This window comes from Tamandua tetradactyla, chromosome 21 (assembly GCF_023851605.1).
Source record: "Tamandua tetradactyla isolate mTamTet1 chromosome 21, mTamTet1.pri, whole genome shotgun sequence".
NCBI classification, from domain to species: domain Eukaryota; kingdom Metazoa; phylum Chordata; class Mammalia; order Pilosa; family Myrmecophagidae; genus Tamandua; species Tamandua tetradactyla.
In genome coordinates this window covers 49,756,695-49,772,901 of record NC_135347.1, presented here as the reverse complement: position 1 = coordinate 49,772,901, position 16,207 = coordinate 49,756,695, and the positions used below count along the sequence as shown (strand labels likewise).

The 16,207-nt window shown below is 35.4% G+C and overlaps 1 protein-coding gene across 14 annotated transcripts in view; it reads right to left on the bottom strand.

Moving 5' to 3' along the window:
• The window catches only part of SSBP2 (single stranded DNA binding protein 2), a 345,880-nt gene that overhangs the window by 327,923 nt on the left and 1,750 nt on the right, over positions 1 to 16,207 (bottom strand). For 2 of the 14 annotated variants that reach the window (XM_077139281.1, XM_077139278.1), the window contains exon 1: positions 6,229 to 16,139. The exons of 8 other annotated variants lie outside the window; for them this stretch is intronic. Coding sequence is in view for 2 of the 6 variants with exons in the window: in XM_077139264.1 (XP_076995379.1) it covers positions 11,055 to 11,129 (75 nt within the window). In the remaining 4 variants the exon portion in view is untranslated. Of the gene's footprint in view, positions 1 to 6,228; positions 16,141 to 16,207 lie in introns of those variants that run through there. 4 more of the 14 variants (XM_077139270.1, XM_077139264.1, XM_077139263.1 and 1 more) reach the window with 4 other exon arrangements.

The following is a 16,207-nucleotide window of genomic DNA, read 5'->3' as shown; positions in this document are numbered from 1 at the left end:
AACTTCGATAATTTCAAAAGATTTAAATTTCCAAAATATTCTAAGGGATCTGTTAAATATATCAGGCTTCTTTGACAAGCAAAATAAATAAACTCAGAATTCCACCAAAATAAAAAAATATTTTATGCTCATCTTATTGTCAATCAACAAGATGAAATACTATCAATCATACACAGAAAAAAATTTTTTTTCAATTTCAGGATTCCAATGAATGGAAAGTATAACTTGTAAATCAGTCAGAGGGAATAGAGAGGGCTCCCATGGGTTCCCATGACTTTCAAACAATAGAAGAATGACTTTCCCTTAGTCACTGGGGTAGGATTATAGGGAGTGCCATCAGTGAGAAGAGAAGGATGAGAGCCTACCCACCCTATCACAGCCCCCACGGGCACTAGTCTTTAATCTGAAGCATCTTCAGGAGTAAAATATATATTTCACATAATGTGAAAATATTTATTACAGTCTATCTAAACTGGATTATTTAAAATCAAACAGGCCCAAGAACTGTCCTTTTTAATCTTCCAACTCTATTGACAGATCATATCTGCTATGAAATCTAAGAAATTAACCCTATATTTTATAGATGCCTTTCTCCTTTCTACATAACACCTTGATTTGATCAAACGTCGCAGAACTTCCTTCTCAAAAGTGTATAGTGCCTATAACAATACATCTTAGGAAACTGAAAGACTGCCCATAAACCTCAGTTACAGCGACTATTTTTGTCTGAATAGGGCCCTGAATACTAAACAGCACATATTTCAACTACTTAAATTCCCACGATTTAAAAAAAGTTATGAAAATATTCTCTGCCTTGTCAATGGAGAAGTCTGAAATTTTGGAAAGCATCATCAGCCTTTTCCAATTGTCTGAAAAAATCAAATGTAACTAGAGACCATTGTAACATAAATACCTATTCCTTTAGAGTAAATGGACAAAGAGATGACATTTGCTAATTGGAATAGGAAGTCAAGCACCTTTGTTTTATTGGGGCTAAAATTATTCAACTGAATTGAAGATGATACAGAAGAGTGACGCCAACCTATACCTGATTCTTTGTCTTTTATAATTTCCTAAACTCAGATAAAAAGGCCATTATTTCACTTCCATATTAACATTAAATAAGAAAAAAATAAGTGAAATAGACAATGTTACAAAGTATCTCTAAGCAATCTTTAATACGTCAAAAGACTGGCAAACCTAAAGTAAGATTTTTTTCATCCTGGATTTAGTTTGCAGTTTGACACAACCACATCCTTCCCTCAGCTCTATTCTAAATGACAGGACTATAATGCCTACACAATTTTTGCATATTTCAAAGCTTCTAACCTGGTCAAAAGGACAAGCAAAATAAATAATGAGAAATATATTGGTAACATAAACAAATTCCCAATACTCACAATATACTAACAGACAACCACAAAAAGAAAATGATTATAAAGACTCGTGGATTTGTCAAGTAGAAAGATTTTTCTATCTGTAAAGAGTATTTATAAGGAAGAACATTTAGATATGGCATGTTATAGTCTTAAGCCAGTCGTCATTGCCCCTCCTATCAATAATTGTTATTTTATAGTTATTTTACATTATCAAGACCATTACCCTTCTTGGAAGATGATTCAAATAAGTGCCACTTAACTAAAGTTCCTAACAGAAAAATCGGATTGACCTGCATATGCTCCATTGTTGATTTTAAATGAACATAAGCAGGCTAAATTAATGACCAAGTGAAAGTACTTAAAGAATTTTGCTTAGAACAGCAATGGTTGTAAACTTTAGTTAATTCATCTCATGCTGGATGTTGCAAATAATATTAAGTATATATTGATAATGGTTAATTTATTACATCTTTATAACTCTGTAACATAAAATAAATGTCAACCCTAATTCTGTCAGTTTTATTTGAAAGCGCTAATAAACATCATGAGGTTTATGTAAGAACAAATAAGCTATTAATGATATTTACATAGGCCTATAACTTATACCTTAAAATTTTACATTTAAATTTAAACATATTTTAAAATAATTTTCAGTAAGGAACCAGAGGTCTATAAATGATAATCATATAACATTTTGTAAACTTCCCTACTGACAGAGATAAACTGACAAATATAAATTTATCATATGGAATATTAGAGAAAAAATAGAATACCAACAAAAAAAAAACCACCCTTTGTCTTTTCTATATGCTTTCTTCAGTTACAAAAAACAAACAAAAAAAACATTTATCAATCCATCTGGCTTTATTACATCTAGGTAAAATGGAAGATATTTTTTAACATTCTCATATTATTTGTTTCTTGTTTTTAGAATAGTAGAAATCGAACTGTGATCACATCACTTCCCTGCCTAAACACCTTATAAAGAATTCCACTGATCTCAGGATGAATTCAGAATTCTTAGCCTGGTTTTCAAGAACTAACCACTGCTTTATACTACTTTTCCAGAAACACCCACTCCCAAAACAAACATGCACACTACAGCACTACTGAACTTTCGGTTTCTAGAGAGGGTCATGGTCTCTCTCACTTCTGGACTTCTCCCAAGCACAAGCTGTTCCCCATGCCAAAAGCCCTGTTTACCTCTCTGGCACGGTTTATCTTGTTCACTGCTCTATCCCCACTGCCTTGTACCATGCATGGCACAGGAGAGGATCTTGAGTATTTAATGAGTTAATAAAAGGAAAAAAAGGAGATTTTTTTTTAACTTTTACTTTTGAGAGAGGGATTTGTTGGAAACATGGAAAATAAATGCTCACCACTGTTATCTTTTTGTTGCCTTTCTCCCTCTTATTTAAAAGGCTTTTTGGTCAAGTGGCTTTGATGTTTTTCTTACTAAATAATATCAAAAATTTTACATGCATGTATAGATACTTTTTAAAGTATATAAGAGAAGCTTATATTTTCTTCTTTTCACTTATCTGTATTTCCTAAATTTCCTAGTAAGAACATTACTTAAATAATAAGAAGCATTTTGAAGAGTACTAGTAAATTAATCAAATGAACTCAATTGGGACCTGTAAAGAGGGGTTTTATTCAAGTCTTCTCACTTGGGCTGCCTACAAATTTTTAAAGTAGGAAGAAAACTAAGAGATACTGTATAGGAAAGGGTTGGAGTTTCCTAACCAGCAGAAGATTTTAAAAATATTTTCCCCTCCCGCAAACTTTTGCTTTAAAAGCTAAATGTCTGGAGGTTGGTAGCCACAGCAGGAAACGATTAATTTAGTTTTCCTACCTCTACCACAATCATTTCGCAGTGATCATGTGGAAATGATCTCTTTTATTCTAATCATTATCAACTAAGATTCTAAAAAGCTTTTAAAAATCAGTTGACAAAAGCAGGCAATTGTAATCTCACACTCACTTTCAAAGCCCACATACTAAAGCTACAACCACTTTTCCCTTTTCCTTGTGTTCCTGATGGCATCCAGATATTGTCATCTTATTATTGTTATTACCCCTTATGGCCCCCCATTATTTATTTATTGTTCTTGTCATTTTTTTACTCATCTGTCCATACCCCTGATAACAGGAGCATCAGCCACAAGGTTTTCACAATCACACAGTCACACTGTAAAAGCTATACAGTTATATAATCATCCTCAAGAATCAAGGTTACTAGGAATACAGTTCAACTTGGTATATACTGTCATCTTTTAAAAGAAAAAAATTGTCAAAAGAAGTTGACAAAATCTTTTTACAGACTAAAACTAAACAGTGTCCCCCAGCTAAGCCCCCCTCTAAAGTCCCCCAAGTAACAAATCTATACTGCTTTTTAGTTCTCTATCCTTGCTTTCTCAAGTGGAAGGAGTCCCCATTAGATGTCTCCACTCTCTCATCTCGATCTACTCCTCAAACCACTGCATGCTAGCTCGGGTTTGGCCACCACTGAAAGCTTTCTTCCTCAGATCACAGATGATGTCTTAACTTAAAAGTGCAGGTGGCATTTTTCAAACTTTTAACCTTCTCATTCATTTTACTACATTTACCGTGGTAAATCACACCTCCATTCTCAAAACTCCCCTTCCTTGACTTTGGAGACACAAATTCTTCATGGGTCTCCTCCCACCTCTCTGGTGCCTTTTTTCACTCTCCATCTCAAACTCTTCTCCCACCTGCCCCCTAAACGTTCCCCAGGGCTCCAGCGTTGATCTCTACACATATTTCACCTGGATATTTTCCATGAAGAATAGCTTCATTCCTATTTCACAGCTTCAAATGATACACAACGCAAAGAAAGTGGGCCATATAAAAGGGGTAAGAGCAGGCAAACTAATCTGTGCTGTTAAAAGTCAGGGGAGAGGACATGTGAGGAGCTTCTCAAGTGCTGATAACTTTCTTCTTGTATTAGGAGTTTACACTGATGAGTTAAGTTTGTGAAAATTCAACAAGGTTACACTGATATGACATTTTCTATATGATATCATATTTTAATAGTTAGCTTTTTAAACAGGGAGAAGGAATAAGTTAAACCTGAGTTCTTATTTCAGCTCTGACATGTGTGTCTTGGCTAAATCCACTCATTCTCTTAAAAACCTTAGACTCTTCATCTGTAAATCAGAGATGATAATACCAACTTTATAAAACTTTAGAGAAGAAAATAAGCTAAAATATATAAAGTTCCTGGCACAGTACTTGAAACACAGGCACCTTACACTAAGAAATTGTACTCCTCTTTCCCTATCCTCTCTCGATTCTGCATGTCCAGCCTAGACTTCCCTGAGCTCAAGAACCATGTATGCACCTCCTTCCAAACTATTCTATCTTTATGTCTGCGGACACTTCAAACTGGGCTCATTATCTTCAGCTTTAAGCTGCCTGGTTCTTCCTCCTGTATTCCCTCAAGGTCTGTGACTAAAACTTCTACCCTTCCACACTACAATCACACCCATCTAAAAAATCCTGATTTTTCCTATTTAGGAGACTAAATCCTATCTATTCTATATCTAAATATCCACTGCACTGCCAGTGGTACAGAAACTGAGAACATAAAAAGCTACAATACAGCAGCTCACTTACAACAACAGTTTCCTAATGCATCTGTCTCCCTCCTTGCCCCACCCTTCATATTGCTTCCAAAATGATTCTTCTAAAAAACACCTCAGATGATGTCACTTTTCTGCTTAATATATCTTATCAATTTATCCCAGATCAAACTCTTATTCAAGGCTATTCTCGAAATAGTTCCTGTTTGACTTGCCAGACTTACCCACTACAGAATTTCCACAAATATACCATACTCTAATGCCTCCATGTTCTGGAATGCTTCTCTCTCCTTAGAATACTCTTTACTCTTAGAAATATCTTCTAACACTCCCACAACCCTAGGCTCAATTTAATGCCCTTTTTCAGAACTCTCTGTCGTACTTTCTTGAATATCCATTAGGTACTTGTTACTCTGGACTGTCAGCTGTTATAAGAGAGCAGAGTAACTTACTCTGCACACTTTCTGATAGTGAGACCCCTGTGCATAGCAAGCTCCTGGAGAGCAGACTACCAGGTTATTCAGATCTGATTTCACGCAAGACCAACAAAGGCTAATATAGAACAATTAACATTTCTTAAACAAATGAAGGAATAAGGACACAGTGGAAAGAAGATGAATATGATCCCATCTCAACAAATTTATATAAATTTATACTACTATAAATAGCTAAATTTTAAAAACATTTTTAAATGCTGTTTTGACAAAACCCAACTTTTTAGAAAGCTCTGTTTCCTTAGGCCATTCTGTACAAAGAACTAGAAGACTTGTTTAAATTTAAAAATAAATAAATAAAAATTAAACATTCGGCTGTATATTCTCCAACCGCCCTGCGAGATCTACCCTTCTCTACTTGCTACCTCTCCTCGCCATCCTTACTGCCCAGCTGTGACTTGGAAGGCTGATATCTACAGACTGTATGGCCTGACCTAAGCTCCCTCACCCTCTGGCTCCCAGTCAAATTCGACAGAAAGATGCACCAGCAGATCAGAGGGCAGGAGAAGAAGGCAGGACCCCTTCCTGCTGGCCTCCCACCTTTGTTGATCAGAAGGGTTTAGTAGTGGCCGTGTCCTCTTCATACAACCAGAGCTCCAGGAGGTTGGCCCTTAGCCAATGATTATAGTTCTCACCAGATTCTGGTAAGTGCTCGCCTTTTGCTCCTTCCTACTTACAGGTAATAAGGCTTCCCTTATTGCTAGTCCCTGGGTGTTTCTCCATCCTTGTTGATTTTAATCCTGCACATACCTTCACTAAGCTCTCTTCAATTATCCCTTTATGGGAGCCATCTGTTTCCTGCTGAAGACCTAAAACAAACACAGTTTGTCAACTAGCAGCAATTTTGCCAATATTCGCTGTATTATCAGATCTCAGGTCAATGATACACCCATCTTACAGAAAAGCATCAACAGCCTTTAATGTTTTAGTAAAAACTTGCCCATATCCTAATCTTTCTGGCCCTGAATTTATAAATCCAACTCACATAAATGGCCCAGTATCCATTTGAATTCAAAATGTATAGTAAGTCACCTCCCAAGATGAATGTTACCTGAAAACTACTCCCAAAATGTAAGCAAATGCACATGTGTACGTGTAATGTACTTGATGGTAAAAATCTAATACAAGCTTTCCCATTACAATATTTCCAAATGAAGGAATAACAATATCAGTCGCTGAGTTTAATTCAGGTTAAAAAAACGCTTATTGAAATACCTTAATAGCTTCCTAATAATAGCTATTGCTTAAACACACTAATAAAGTGTAATTGTCACAGAATTTTAATCCAATTATAAATGACAAATAGCTCATGATGCTGTGAAAAAACAGAAACAATAGTACAACAGAAATGAACAGTAATAGACTCAATATGGTTGTATTATTGCTCCTGGACCACGTGGAACTTTCCAGATGCCACAGTCCAAAAACAAACAAAAAACCAACAGGCCATATGCTTGGTAGAAAAGATAATAAGTACAGGGAACTCATAATGAGAGAAGAAAGTTTTTTTCTAGACATTACATATTTCTCTTCTATTTATTCCTGACTCCAAAGTTTACCCAGTGAAGTAACTTAGGCCAAATTACATTGCCATTAGATACAGAAAGAATGAGAAAACATCTCTACCTGAAATTATACCCTGAGCGCTCAACTGGCATCTTTCTCTCTGACAATCATTGTATTCAAGTTGTTAAATGTTAGTACTGGATAAAGAATATGGAACTATTGGGGAGCACTTTTGGTCCCTATAATCCGCCCCACCTTTTAAACAGCTGTGAACTGCTTCTAATCTTTCCTTTATCTCTCTTTTCTTCTCCGTTGTTCTCCATCCCAGCTAAAAATGATGGACACATGTGAAAACAACTACTCAAGCATCCTTCTGCAGTAATTAGATACAATGAGGAAAAGCCGTTAAAATAAGCACTGGGGTCAGAAACCTAAGTCTAAATCCAGACTATGCAATTTACTGTTGTGGACTTGGACAAGATATACAACCTCTCCAAGACTCAGTTTCTCCATATGAAAAATGGGGATTATATCTACTTTAAGAAGTTGGTTGTAAGGATTAAGCCAGAAAAGAAGATTCTATCAATTAACAGTATCAAAAGACTTTCCCTCCATTACTGGAGAAAGTTTGAAACTTTCCCTACTCCTACACTCCAAATTGAAGCTAACTGGCAAAAGAAGCTAACTGGTCAAATTTGGTCTAAATCTTCACATAAATTAAAAAAACAAAACTAACCTAAATCCCCATACCAATCCACTAATATAACAAAAGCATATGGATTTCAAACAAAAATCCTATTCAGCTTATTATGTGGAACTTTTCGAAGTAAGTCCTTGTATAGGATTGTGTTTAACTCGTGACAATATTTTTCATTTAATTAAAGCATTAACATCAACTTTTAACTATCATCTAATCCATAATTCTCTGTTGAACCAGATCCATACCTAAACCTTCTTCCAAAATATAAGAATCTCTCATCTTAAAAAGAGGCAGCTGTAGTATAATGATAGAAACACTGGCCTTGGAACCAAAAGAATTTCAATGAGGCTCAGCTCCACTACTCATTAGCTGTATGACCTGAGTTAAGTAAAGTCAATTTCCATTTATAAATCTCAATAGTCAGTGGCATTACCATCTACCTTAAAGAGTAATTGTGAGGCTTAAGTAAAATAAGGTGCGTTAAATACCTCGAAAACTATAAAGAACAACTTTCACTGATATGATTAAATTTGTTACAACAGAGAAAAGGAGAGATTACTCTATCAAATACTTATATTAAAAATGTATACATTTCATTGTAATACAACTAGGTAACTTCCTGCGGTCCTGAAATTCAACAGAAACACTATGAAATGCCTACATTACAGATAATTGTTCTTTAGAAATTATATATTAATTCTGATATCAAGCATTAGAAATTCTCGGGAGAAAATGAGTTGGATACAGTGATATCCTGCTACAGACATATTTATATGTTACCTACTTCATTTACTTATTCCACAAATAGGTAATTATAGTTCCAGGCTCTGTGCTGAGCAACAGAGACACAATGGTGAAGAAGACTGCCTAGTCCTTGCCTCCAGGAAGCTTCCAATCTGACAAGATGAGACACTGGACAAAATATTAAACAAATATTTCATTTTTCATGACAGATGCTAAAAAAGGAAAAACTGGCGTTGCTATGAAAGCATAGAGTATGGGGGCCTAATTGAATCTAAGAGGTTTAGGGGAAATAATTGTGCCAGCTGTACCATCCTTTGTCAACCCATTAGGCTTTAAGTGCTCAATAAATCTTAGCTATTTCTATCATTGTGATAGCCATATGCCCCACTGTCTTCATTCTAGGGACAACTGTACCCCTGGGGTCTGGGAAATAAGCAATAATTAACCCTATTATCTAGGGAGACCCAGGTAGACTGGACCTACCACCCAATTTCTCAGTAAAAACAAAACCAGGCTTCAGGATGCATAGATGCTCATCCCAAGTCTGATTCAAATTTTACATATTCTTGAACAATGATGCTGATGCTTAAAGGTTTTCTCAATGGTACTGGTTGAGACCTATTCCCTCTGACAGATTAGCTCCAACCCAAGTCCTCCCAGGACAGGACCTCTCAATACTACTCAGATCTCTGCTTAAATTTCCCTTCCTCAAGGAGTCTTCCCTGTCTGCCCAATCAACTGTACTTCAACCACTTTCTATATCATATCACCCTATTTTACTACTTTTATACCATTTATGACTACCTGAAATTATCTGGTATATTTGTTGATTTTATTATTATATGTTTCGCCTTCCAACTTGAAAGTTAAGTTTCACGAAAGCAGGGACCCATTTTATCATCTCAAAAATCTCAAGATACATCTTCCTTGCTAAAGATTCCCAGTTTTGTTTATGTAGTTCAGATAAAGCAGAGCAATGTCCCAGCCAAGGATGAGCAAGGACTAATTTAAACCAATTATGGTAGTTCGTTACCTTTCACATTTTAAGTTTTACAGCTCTCACCAGTAAGACATAAGAGGATATTTGCTAAGCGACTTCAAGAAAAAGTTCTCCTCCCTGACATGAAGAAGAAAAGCCCTGCCCTTCTTCCTGCCTGCATATTTAGCTGTGTGCCAAAGAGATACTTGGAGCCTAGTGCAGCCACACTGCATTCATGAGAGGAAGACCAGGAGAACTGCAGAGAACCTGATGCTGAAGCCTACTCTTCCCAGCCCACTGAACCGACTCTGAAACTGGCTCCTCCAGACATTCTATTACGTGAGATTCATTTGTGAACCCTGATTAATTAAGCCACTTTTTATCTGCTATTCTGATACCTGCAGACAAAAGCGCGATCAACTCTTATGCCTCTGTTTCTTCTGTAATATTAAGAGAAATTACAACCTACTAGATTCTTTAAGGAATGAAATGAGACAATGCAAGTAAAGTGTCAAACATAAACAAACTACTCAAATAATAACATTGTTGCTACTGCTACCCTTAAACAATAACTTCCTATAACAAGACTCTTCATATGGTATTTTAGGATTTTGTTATTTAACAAAAACCATTCATTACAAGTCTGCTTAAATAAAAACTTTTCAAATAGAATAATTCATTTATCTATCTTTCTCCCATCAATAAAACAGCTTTAATTATTTCTCAAATCTGAAGTAAGTAGAGGAAAGAAGAATCAAGGTAAGTATTAAATCACTGAAGAAGAATAAGCATATTAATTTCAGGTAAGAGCCTATTGTTTAGTATCAACTCCTTTAAATTTACATAGGCAGTGATAAATATAAATTTTCATGTACTAGCAATGAATAAAGCTACAGTTCAGTATTCTTGTCTTCTCAAATGTTATCAGTATTTTAAATTGGTTTAAATTATACTAACTAGTAATTAAAGGAAATTAGTCATTAAAACTATATTTTTTAATATCTACAATTACAATCTTTTTAAAAATAGAAAAAAACAAAGTGCTACACTTCAGTCTCTATAATTTTCTTTGTACTAAACTACTTGTCTGACATGCTCATGAAGCAAAATTAATTCAGAAGATCAAAAACTGGAGATTGCTAGGTCACTGACTGTAGTTCACTCTTGCTGAATTGTGATTTTAAATGATAGGGTGGTTCATTATTGTCTAAAAGCTGTTTTGGGTCTTATATGAAAATTTAAAAATCAAAATTCTTAAAGTAAAATTTAAAGAAATGACAACTGAGTTTATCTCTTAAAAGTAAACTACAAGGCAGGCCATGGTGGCTCAGCAGGCAGAGTTATCACGTGCCATGCCGGAGACCTGGGTTTGATTCCCGGTGCCTGCCCATGCAAAATAAATAAAATAAATAAAGCAAACTACAAATGAATATTAATTCTTCCACTGCACTGGGAATGCCCAGACGGTTCTGAGCCCAGATAAATTTTGGAGTCCTTTCAACATTACGAGAACATCATTAGCTTCACCTTTTTATCTTTATTAATCTTTTCTGACAAAACTGATCATTTGTCCATTACAACCAACCAATGGTAACGCATTCTGACCAACCATAAATTTGGGCAGGCTGCAGAGTTATTAAAAGTTACCTGAAACAACTGATTCTTCCTGGGTGGTCCATTTTCCACCTGTTTTTCAGTATCTTCAAACAGTGAAAAAGACATACAGTTTTGGGAAGGTCTGAACAGTGTCTACTATCTATCACTAAACATTACTAAAAACAAGAAGGAGGTACAGACTGATGGCCCACCCTTTCGGTCACATTTGTAGTATACAAAAACTTTGGTATGAAAGTTAACTCTCACCATTCTATTACGTTCAGTGTGTACACATATTAAAATGTTACATGAATACATGCCATACATATATATGTAATATGTGTAAAATTATACATATATATTAAAAATATAAACAAAATTTAAAATCTGAATATAGCCACTTAATTTTTACTCAAAAGTGTCTTCAGATATTAGCAAATATATCTTACCCTATAGTTTAATGCTATTTTAAATCCTTCCTTTGGAAAACATAAATTCTTAATAATAATATCTTAGCATATATTTAGAGAGGCTTGGATATAACTAACCAATAAAATGTTACCATTTCATCTGTCATTCCCACACCAAGGTCAAGGCAATAATGTACACACAATAGAAAATATTTCCATGTATTCCAAAATAAACAGTTCAATTATCTTCAATTCTTATTTTAAAATTACATATTGCCAGCAGTAAGATCATATCTTTGGAACCAGTACTTTAGTCCTTTGCCCTATGTCCAAGTACTAATGTAACAGTTGCGGTTTCTTTGGAGGAAAGATTCTAAATTCAAAATGGCTTCTTCCCAATTTTTACTTCCAACTCTAAACTATTAAGATGCAATGTTAATAAACTGAAAGCTGGGTATTCCAAACTCTGCTCCACCAAGTGTGTTCTAATTTTAAAACAAAAACAGTTCTACTTGCCAGTAATAGTTGAAGACAAAAGACGCATTTGGTCCACTACTGCATAGAAACTAATATTGAATGATTTTTTTTTCTCAAGTTGAATTGGTTTTACATAGCAAACTAATTTTCAAAGTGTGGAAATAAACCTTTAATATAGATGGACCCAACAGATACGGGTCTGTTTTCATCCACAGCTGCGAAAAAAAAAAAAATTCACTACAATATTAATACTATTTCTAACAGTCACAATAAATCTCCAGGTAAACAATACTATAACTGAACTCTCAATATCTTAAATATTTTCTTTCTTTCATTAGGTTTTTTTGATACTTCTCTTAAAATAATGGAAAATCAACCAATCAATCAAAAGAAAACTCTTACAGCTAAGATGCCATTGTAAACAGAAGTTGTTTAGTAATTTGGAGGAAACATCCTGGGGACTGGGAGGGGGAAAGTCAATTTGATATACAGAAAATTTCATTCCCATGAAGGTACTCCTTCATTAGTTTAATATTGAGTTACATTCACTGCTTATTTAAACAAGTTTCTGAAAAGACTTGCATTACTTCACTTGCCTTAATGTTATTTCCTTGAGAAAGGAAAGAAAGAAGGAAAGTTTGTAATTTTGAGGGGGAAGGGGACTAAATAGCAAAAAAGGGGGGAAGGAAATAAGGTAGCACTAGCAGATACTAATCCCTACAAGTTCTTTTTTTTATATATGGAATATTATTTAAATGTTCCTTAGATCTGCAACCACTTAAAAATAAGCATATGGTATTTCTTGTTACATTCAACTAAAAGATTCACAATGTAAAAACCAAAGTTACTTTTCAAAGCCCCAGGTGAGATGCACAGTTTGACTTCTGTAGTTTCTAACTAGTTTACTTAACAAATGTCACTGAGTATCTACTAGATATTAACCACCTTTAGTTCCACTTTGATTTATAGCAGATTCACCCTTCTGTGCTACCATATAACTTTAAAAGGTCAAATCAGATAATGAAAAATTAATATCACTACTCATCTATTTGCAAGTGTCAATTATTCTTTCTATGGTACTGTGCGGCTTAAGGTTCAGCAATAGTTCATACAGGAACGGTTCAAACCTATTATACCTACTTTTAAAACTTAGGTGATCAAATAAAATTCCTGGAAAAAGAAATCTTAGGAAACAAGGATTCTTCATTGTTAGGGTGCCATCTTTTATTACTAAAATTTCTACACATCTCCAGCACCACATATACATTATCAGTCTGTTCAAAATGGAGGGTATAAACATCACAGTGTATCAATAGTTAAGACTGCGTATCTTATCAACTCTTGAAAGTCTATTATATTTGACTACATAGCACTGTTTCCTAAATCTGTAGCATCATACCCTAGATCAGGGAAGCAAGCTGGTTACTGAAAAATGTGTCTTTCAGTTTCAATCTAGGTTCTAAAGTTGAGAGATCTGTGTTAGAAACCCAGATTTCCTATTTTCTAGCAGTGTTTCCTTAGGGGAAATTGCTTAACCATTCAGTCTTAGTTTCCTCATTTCTTCAATGGAGGGAAAAAAAATCACCTATCAAGCAAGATTGTAGGAGAATTAGTGAAAATATACATAAATTACTCAATACAGTGACTGGCAAATGCATAGCAAATAAATGAAGTTACTGTTGCTGGGCTGTTGTCGTTGTTATTAGGTATTTGTGAAATACTACTAAGCTAGAGAATGTGGAACCCAAACTTCCAAATCCTCATTTTGGAGGTCATTACTTTTTTTTTTTCCACACTGGAAAAATTCCTTTGAATCTAACACTTTCATTTATTCAACAAGTATTTATTTGGTGTTTTCCACATTAGAAGGCACTGTCCTTAATGTCAAAAGTATCTTAGAGAGAAATGATCATGGTGAGAACACACAACTATGTGATGATATTGTGAGGAACTGATTGCACACCAAGTAATGTTCATAGTTAAGAATATTCATGTTGTATGTTGACTGGTTTTATCAATAAAAGTTTTTTTTTTAAAGTATCTCAGAGAAAAAATTTTAAGTATCATTTCCTGCCCTACAGAAACTTACATTTTAGGGGAAGCCAGACATTTAAACAACCAATTGCACATAAGTACCACTGTGATCAGTGTTACAAAGAAAACCTACAGGGTTCCATGAGATCTGCTTCAGGTGTAAACGACCTAACAGGAGCAGAATTTAAAGTTTCTACACAAATATCCCACCTCTCTCCAAGGATTTTCAATCTCTCTCTCTGTAATCATGCCTAATCCAAACCTTGTATAGACTTGATTTCTCTGGTTTAAAAAAGCAACAAAACAAGTAATTAACCTGACCCTGGCCATCTTTATATTCAGAACTGTATAGTGAAATCATAGAAACTGTGCAAAACCAACAAATTAATTTCAAATATTCCAAATATTGAGAAATGGAAGAAAAACAAAGATATAGGTAATCACCTGGCAGCTATCCACTATGAGCTCATATTAGAAAACACATTTCTTGATAAATTATAAAACAGATTTTATTTTTATGTCCATACCGTTATTACAATGCCTCATGTTTCTTGTCAAAGTCTGTATTATATATTTCTGAAAACACAAACTATTTATTATTGTTTAAGATCAGAACCTGTTCTCATTTGCTTACTGAAAGAATTTCTCTTTGCTCAGATAAAATTAAAAATCAAAAAAGAAATTTGTTGACATCCATTTTAAAGACACTTCCAGGTTCCTATGTTCAGAAGTTATTACACTGTTGTTATAGAACAGTCCCAGCCAGGAAAAATGAGTGGTCAACTCTCCCACTAAAATGAAACTAAATTTATTCTATAAACTAGAACCTACAAAATGTTTTTCTTAGATTCAAAGAACATTCACCTAAAAAATTAATGCAATAGCATCAGAAAATAGTCATTGTCAAATTCTCCAAAAGTATATGTTTCACCTATATTTAGTTCAAAAGGCAAACCAACCCAGAGTCCTGCTGCCAATTATAATGAATGGAACAATTTAAATCAAACAGCACCATCTAGCAGAACCCTCACCACTTGGTTCACAAGAGTAGATGTTACTTGGCGCTCAAGCTTGGTAACAGGACAGCAAAAGCAGCAATTATTTGTTATCAGGGCACAATCAGAATTAGAGAGCTAGAAGGGAACACAGAAACACCAAGGCCAACTTCACCCTTATTATCTCAGAGAGTAAAGCCATTTTTCACAAAATCATCAGGATACAGATTAGACTCAAAGTTCACCTATTCCTGGGAATCCAAAATTAGTGTGATTCTCAAATTCAGATTCAGCCACCCCAAAACAAAGTAGACTGTGCCTCAATACATTTCAATTCCCTCACCCCCAAAATATAAAGTCCAAATATTCGGTAATCATTAATACTACAACATAAAAAATCCTCCTTCAGACGTTTTTATTTTATCACAACCAATAACAGCACCCAAATTTAGCTGTTATTTCAAAACTTCAATAACTTCTGCTTCTCAGCCAGGTTATAATCCTATGCCTTTTGGATATGCCTTGTCACAGCAACAAGATCTCCAATGCACCTCTCAGAAAATATCTCTGGGAAAGAAAAAGCAAGCAAACAAACAAAAAACCCAGCATCTCTCCGTTAATTTTCCTTTTGTTTTGTTTTGCTACACAAGGCCTGCCATCCCCAAATCCTATGAGAATTATGTGTGTTGCTACTAACACGAAGATTAGGAAACGTTCCCATCCCTAGGGCACAAGAAACTTTCAGGGGAAGACTGCCTAAAGCAAGAAGAGAAACTCGGTCTTCTGCACAATCCCTTTTTATTTACGTAGCTATTTTTGTGCGCGAGGTAACCAAAGTCCCTTTTGAGAGATGCTTTCAGACCCTCTTCTCCCGTCTGAACCCCCTTGGAAAGGCAGCGCGCTTTCAATGACCAGATAAACCTGACCCTCAGACCTGAAGCGGCTACAGGGAATCACTGTTTGATCTGCTGCACAGAAAGGAGGGGTTCTTCCTCAGTGGTCACAGTCACCCTTCGCTCTCATTTTTAGTAACAACCAAGTCACCGTTACAAGTACACAAGAATAGCAGCAAACAACCCTGCCTCGCAGTGTGCCGTGACGGTGGCATCCCGGGCCGGGAGGGGCTCCTCTCTCGCCCGTTTTCTCTCGAGCTCCCCACGGAAGTGAACACCTGTATCTCCCCCACAACACCGACCAAAAAACTCCTCCCGCCCTCCACGCTGCTCCCCTTCCCGCAGCCCCCTTTCCGGACCACCGCCCCCTCCCCGGCGCAGAGAGCTCCCGAGGC